At 64.3% G+C, this 2,747-nt stretch overlaps 1 protein-coding gene across 1 annotated transcript in view; it reads left to right on the top strand.

The window, feature by feature from the left end:
* PKP3 (plakophilin 3) overlaps positions 1 to 2,747 on the top strand; it is a 25,859-nt gene that overhangs the window by 21,515 nt on the left and 1,597 nt on the right. Inside the window, exons 3-7 of the mRNA XM_015562390.1 lie at positions 12 to 195; positions 1,075 to 1,279; positions 1,562 to 1,736; positions 2,440 to 2,557; positions 2,637 to 2,744. Coding sequence (XP_015417876.1) covers positions 12 to 195; positions 1,075 to 1,279; positions 1,562 to 1,736; positions 2,440 to 2,557; positions 2,637 to 2,744 — 790 coding nt within the window. The remainder of the gene's footprint in view (positions 1 to 11; positions 196 to 1,074; positions 1,280 to 1,561; positions 1,737 to 2,439; positions 2,558 to 2,636; positions 2,745 to 2,747) is intronic.

Consider the following 2,747-nt stretch of genomic DNA (forward strand, 5'->3'; position numbering starts at 1 on the left):
CTGGCCGGGAGGGGGCGGCCGCCTCGGCCCCATCCCCAGCCCAGCCTGACCCTGAACCCTTGTCTCTGCAGCTTCGACGACATTGACTTGCCGTCGGCAGTGAAGTACCTCATGGCCTCAGACCCCAACCTGCAGGTGCTGGGCGCAGCCTACATCCAGCACAAGTGCTACAGCGACGCGGCGGCCAAGAAGCAGGTGACCGCCCTGCGACACCCGTGACCCCAACCTCCCGACCTCTGGCCTCTGACCACCCTCCCTGACCTGTGGCCCCTGACTACCCTCCCTGACCTCTGGTTCATGACCACCCTCCCTGACCTCTGGTTCATGACCACCCTCCCTGACCTCTGGCCCCTGATCACCCTCCCTGACCTCTGGCCCCTGATCACCCTCCCTGACCTCTGGCCCCTCACCACCCTCCCTGACCTCTGGTTCATGCCCACCCTCCCTGACCTCTGGCCCCTCACCACCCTCCCTGACCCCAGGGGACTGTGCTGGCTTCATTTGCCAGAGTCTCCTCAGCAGAGGAGGAGCAGGAGGGAGTGGTTTGCATATGTCTGCATACACTGCACACCTCTGCACACACCTGTATACACCTGCACACACCTGTATACACCTGCATTCGTCAGCACACCTCTACACACCTGCACACACCTGCCTATACCTGCATTCTGTATCCTCCTGCACACCTGCACACCTCTGCACACCTCTGCACACACCTGCACACCTCTGTACACACCTGCATACACCTGCCTATACCTGCATTCTGCATCCCCCTGCACACCTCTACACACCTCTGTACACACCTGCACACTTCTTACATGCCTGCATACCTCTGTACACATCTGCACACCTCTGCACATGCCTGCACACCTCTGCACACCTCTTACACGCCTGCATACCTCTGTACACACCTGCACACGTTACACACCTACACACCTCTGTACACACCTGCACACCTCTTACATGCCTGCATACCTCTGCACACGCCTGCACACCTTTGTATGCCTCTGCACACCCGTGCACACGCCTGTACAGTGTGCACACGTGGGCTAATAGCGCGTGCTGTGCCTGCAGGCCCGCAGTCTTCAGGCCGTGCCCCGGCTGGTGAAGCTCTTCAACCACGCCAACCAGGAGGTGCAGCGCCACGCCACGGGCGCCATGCGCAACCTCATCTACGACAACGCGGACAACAAGCTGGCGCTGGTGGAGGAGAACGGCATCTTCGAGCTGCTGCGGACGCTGCGCGAGCAGGACGACGAGCTGCGCAAGAACGTCACAGGTGCCGGGGCCGCCACCCCTCTGCCTGTCCTCCGGTCCCGTCTCCGCCTGCCCGCCCTGTCCCACCTCTTCCCTTGGTCCCGTGGCTACCCTGGGGCGGGTCTCCAGTGCCCAGGGCCAGGTCCCCGGGCCACACGCCAGCTGTCCCCAGGGGGCGCGCGGGGAGGCTCCCCACCCGGGCCCAGGCGGAGCCCCGGGAGAGGTTACACGCTTCCTCCCACCCGCCCCGGGAGAGCCGGAGGGTGGCGGGCGCCCCTGACCAGGCCTCGGCCTCCCCGCCCAGGCATCCTGTGGAACCTGTCCTCCAGCGACCACCTGAAGGACCGCCTGGCCCGGGACACGCTGGAGCAGCTCACAGACCTGGTGCTGAGCCCCCTCTCGGGGGCCGGGGGGCCTTCCCTCATCCAGCAGAACGCCTCCGAGGCGGAGATCTTCTACAAGGCCACTGGCTTCCTCAGGTGCGGGGGCGGAGCTTCCCAGGTGCGGGGGCGGAGCTTCCCAGGGGCGCGGGGCGGGGCTTCCCAGGGGCACCCAGGAGTGGGGTGGGAGAGGATGCCAGGACGCCAGGGAGAGCACGTGCTGGGAGGGCTGAACAAGGAGGCAGAGAAGCAGTCAACCAAGCAAGACACAGGTGCTGAGGCAGCCAGTGTGGCTCAGTGGTTGACCATTGACCTACGAACCAGGAGGTCAGGGGTCGATTCCCGGTCAGGGCACATGCCTGGGTTTCGGGCTCCATCCCCAGTGTGGGGCGTGCAGGAGGCAGCAGATCCATGATTCTCATCATTGATGTTTCTCTCTTCCTCTCCCTTCCTCTCTGACATCAGTAAAATTATTTTTAAAAACTAAAAGACAGAGGTGCTGGCGCAGTGGGTCTGGTGCCAGCTGTGGCTGCCAGGTGTGATGTCAGTGGACTCTGGGCCCACAGGCTCAGGTTTCATTAAATCAGGCACCTGATCTGACATTCCTAACCTCCTCCGGACGTTTCCAGGAGGGGAGGGGGGTACAGTGGGACCAGGGACCAGGGGCAGGAGGTGCCGAGGAGCCCAGCGCAGGGCGAGAAGGGGGCGGGCACTAAGGATTTTAGCCCTCGGGCTCAGGTCTCCGTGGGGTGGGCTCCTCCCGGGATCCCTGTGGGGGTCTCTGATCCGCCTCCACCCGCAGGAACCTCAGCTCGGCCTCCCAGGCCACTCGCCAGAAGATGCGTGAGTGCCATGGGCTGGTGGACGCCCTGGTCACCTACATCAACCAGGCCCTGGACGTGGGCAAGTGCGAGGACAAGGTGAGGGGTGGCCGGTGGGGAGGGCGGCCGGTGGAGTCGGGAGGGGCCAGCCCGTTCTGACCAGAGTCCGCTCGCACAGAGCGTGGAGAACGCCGTGTGCGTGCTGAGGAACCTGTCCTACCGCCTGTACGACGAGATGCCGCCGTCAGCCCTGCAGCGCCTCGAGGGCCGGGGCCGCAGGGACATGGCC

The sequence above is a fragment of the Myotis davidii genome, unplaced genomic scaffold (assembly GCF_000327345.1).
Source record: "Myotis davidii unplaced genomic scaffold, ASM32734v1 scaffold3578, whole genome shotgun sequence".
In the NCBI taxonomy this organism is placed as follows: domain Eukaryota; kingdom Metazoa; phylum Chordata; class Mammalia; order Chiroptera; family Vespertilionidae; genus Myotis; species Myotis davidii.